The 3462-nt window shown below is 35.3% G+C and overlaps 1 protein-coding gene across 3 annotated transcripts in view; it reads left to right on the forward strand.

Moving 5' to 3' along the window:
• The window catches only part of LOC139934334 (chloride channel protein C-like), a 191558-nt gene extending 189382 nt beyond the window's left edge, over window positions 1–2176 (forward strand). For 2 of the 3 annotated variants that reach the window (XM_071928511.1, XM_071928512.1), the window contains exon 18: window positions 1–2175. This exon is cut by the window's left edge and continues 52 nt beyond it. In XM_071928511.1, the coding sequence (XP_071784612.1) occupies window positions 1–200 (200 nt within the window). In that variant the 3' untranslated portion in view covers window positions 201–2175. The other variant, XM_071928513.1, reaches the window with a different exon arrangement.
• Window positions 2177–3462: the final 1286 nt, after the last annotated feature.

Raw genomic sequence — 3462 nt, forward strand, 5'->3', positions numbered from 1 at the left:
ATCGTACATATATACTCTTCAGGACTTTGGGACTTCGCCATCTCACAGTGGTTGACAGCCGTAACACAGTGGTTGGTATTATTACCCGTAAGGACCTTATGGGCTTCAATTTGGAGGAGAAGTTATCTCAGCTGTTGTTTCGAAACTTACATAATCACCAAGTAAGTCCCTTAGTTGAATTGAATGATGTCACTATATGAATATAGATTGTTGGCCTCTGATATTTTTCATTATTAAAGGCATCCAATTTTGCTTTGGTGCATTCAAAATTTACATAATTGCTACTACAATTCTAACAAAAAGTTGTTGACACTTGATTTCACAAGCATTCGAATTGAGACATGCAAACCATGCATTTGTCGGCAATCATCTTGACCATTTTTAATCTGTTTTCAAACCTTTTCCTTTTTGATGTAATGTAACAAATTACACATGTAACAAGTTGCTCGGGGGCACTGGCACAATTGGTAATTACTCAAAAATAATTGAAGCATAAAAACGTACTTGGTAACGAGCAAAGGAGAGCTGTTGATAGTAAACAACATTGTGAGAAACGGCTCCCTCTTTTAGTTTTCTCACTAAAATATTTGATTTGAGTTCCAGACCTCAGCTGAAGTCTCAAATTCAAGCATCTGAAAACACACAACTTGTGCAACAAGGGTGGTTTTTCTTCCACTAAAAGAGAGGTTTCGCAGAGTTGCGGATACGAATACGCATACAGATATCGAACCGTTCGCGTTAAGTGAGCTGTGTAGTTTTGTTACGCAAAATTCTAACGAATACCCTCAACTTGAGGCTCAAGAGGGCGCTATTAACCAAATGGCTGCACCACAGACATAAAGAAGGTTCTTTATGTCTGTGGGCTGCACCCATGGACAATCGCCATTTCTCTTTTTCTGATGCATGGTGGTTAACAAATGTCCAACTACATCCATTTATGATACCTCTAATAGACATGGTGAAAACCTGGTACATTAAAAAATAACAATCCGCTACAAAAACATGAACAAAATATACTCGTTGTTTACTAACGTGTATGGCGACAGATTCCCGTTATGAGCGACTATTCTAACTTGTGTACAACGGTTATACTCCACATGGACCTCAAAAAGTGATGACGTATTATGACGTATCCGTTCACGTAAGAGTATCAATGACTCTGCGAAACCTCTCTATTCTCTCGCAACTTCGACGACCAATTATGTTCAAATTTTCAAAGGTTGTGAGACGAAATTATTGTAAAATGTAAAAGCGTATTTTCATGACATTGTTTTACTCATTTCTCAGTAACTAATATTTTAAGGTACGCCTTAACTTCAAACAGTGTAAATCTGTGGACATTTTGTGTTAAAACGGAGAGGTTGACCAATAGTGTTTAGTGTCTTTAAATGTTCATTGGGCTGCAATAATGTAATTTTTACACTGTTGGTCGAAATTTAGATTTGGTTCACATTTTAACAAATATTATAAACAATTGAGGAGGGAAACTGATTGGTTAGTTTCGATTGAGGTTTCGATTTGTGGTTTAACAAATCAACCACAAACCATTTGACTAAATCACAACAGTCGCAAGTATAATGTTGGCTTATTTATTACTACTGCTTTTACCAATGTTGGCCACAGTACGAAAGTTCGCTTGTTCATGAAAGGTATAGTCATGCGTCCAACAAAAAATAGTTTATTTAGCTGGAGTAATTTCTCAATGTTTTGAAATTTTGATGTTATTGACAAATCCTTGGTTTGTGAAAATATTATTCCACAGGCCCAAAACTGTATGTGAATTAGAATTATTAACCAACGAAATTGAAATTATTACTTGAATGAGTCAAGTTAAAACACAAAAACGTTGAGAATTTACTCATCATTATAGCCGAAAATTATAAGAATATAGGTTTATGAAAATTGTTTACATTTAAAATTATTTACATTCAATAATTGAAATCATCATTATTTGTGGATCTGATCTTTTAAATTATGAATCACTTCCAATAAAGACTCAGACTTGAGTTAAATTTTAATGAAACTTGCCACAAATTGTTTTGGTTATTCCGGGGTTGTTTTGAATAAAAATATATTTCTCCCTTTATTGTGTACGTACACAAATTAGTCAACTTACGTAAACGATTACTTGTCTTGTACATACACACATATCTATTGTGTACGTACACGCTTATCTGTAGTGTACGTACACTATTGTCTAATGTGTACGTACACGTACAGTCGTGTATTTACACAATAAGTTTGGAATTATCGTGTACGTGCACAATAAAAATAGATTTACCTCTCCGTTTTTATCAAAATAAATTCTTATCAAAATAAATTCTAAATTCTCACTTTTCTTTTTTTTTTTGGGGGGGGATAAAAATCTAATTTCTTGTCCAAAAAAGTTTGAGAATTTGAGATTGGCAAACAATTTTTGAAGAAATCCTTCTCTTTGAAAAATACAGGCATTTGACATTTGTTAGAATTTTTGCGAGAATTTTCGCTATGAAAATTTGTATTGCAATCTGGTACAAGAGAACATTTTTGGTCACCAGGTAAGTTTTCGGCGTGATTGGAAACGATTATTTTTTAAACCTAACTGATCAATTTCGGTGCTCTCATCGTCATCGAAGAAACGCATTGTACTGAAAACATGGCGTTCTGAGGCTTCTAGTGTGAATCGGAGACAATACAAAATCTAAAACCGCCTCGACTGCTCTGATTTGATCAGGAAAAATGGGTTATCATTTTTCTTATTCAATCTGAGCAAAAAATTATCACGTTAGGCTTCAGAACACCCATGTTTTTAGTAAAAATTAATCTCGGCTCGATTTGAGCATTTTTTTTTAAAGGAACACGTTGCCTTGGATCGGACGAGTTGGTCTATAAAAAGCGTTTGAAACCGTTTGTTATGAAATGCATTTGGTTAGAAAGATGTTTTAAAAGTAGAATACAATGATCTACACAAGTATCACTCAAAATTGCACGGTTTTCCTTTTACGTCGCGAACTATCACGGTCGGCCATTTATGGGAGTCAAAATTTTGACTCTCATAAATGGCCGCCGTGTTAGTGTACAAGGTAAAAAGAAAACCACGCAATTTGGAGGCATATTTGTGTAGATCATTGTATTCTACTTTTACAACATCTTTCTACCCATGTGCATTTTATAACAAACGGTTACAGAACGCTTTTCAAAGACCAACTCGACCGATCCAAGGCAACGTGTTCCTTTAAAAGGGTCATCTCAGATCTCGCTGAGATTTGTACAGAATTAATCTCGGCTCGATCTCAGCAATTGTCATAGAACACCCATGTAAAGAATTTATCTCAGCTCACAGATTTTAAAAATGATCATCTAAGATCACGCGCTACGGTTCAACCAGTAGCTTCTAAACACCAATGTTCCTTAATCTTAGCTCAATCCGAGATTAATCGCCTCAGGTCGCGCTACGATTCAAACCAGAAGCTTCAGAACACC

This window comes from Asterias amurensis, chromosome 3 (assembly GCF_032118995.1).
Source record: "Asterias amurensis chromosome 3, ASM3211899v1".
Classification (NCBI taxonomy): Eukaryota; Metazoa; Echinodermata; class Asteroidea; order Forcipulatida; family Asteriidae; genus Asterias; species Asterias amurensis.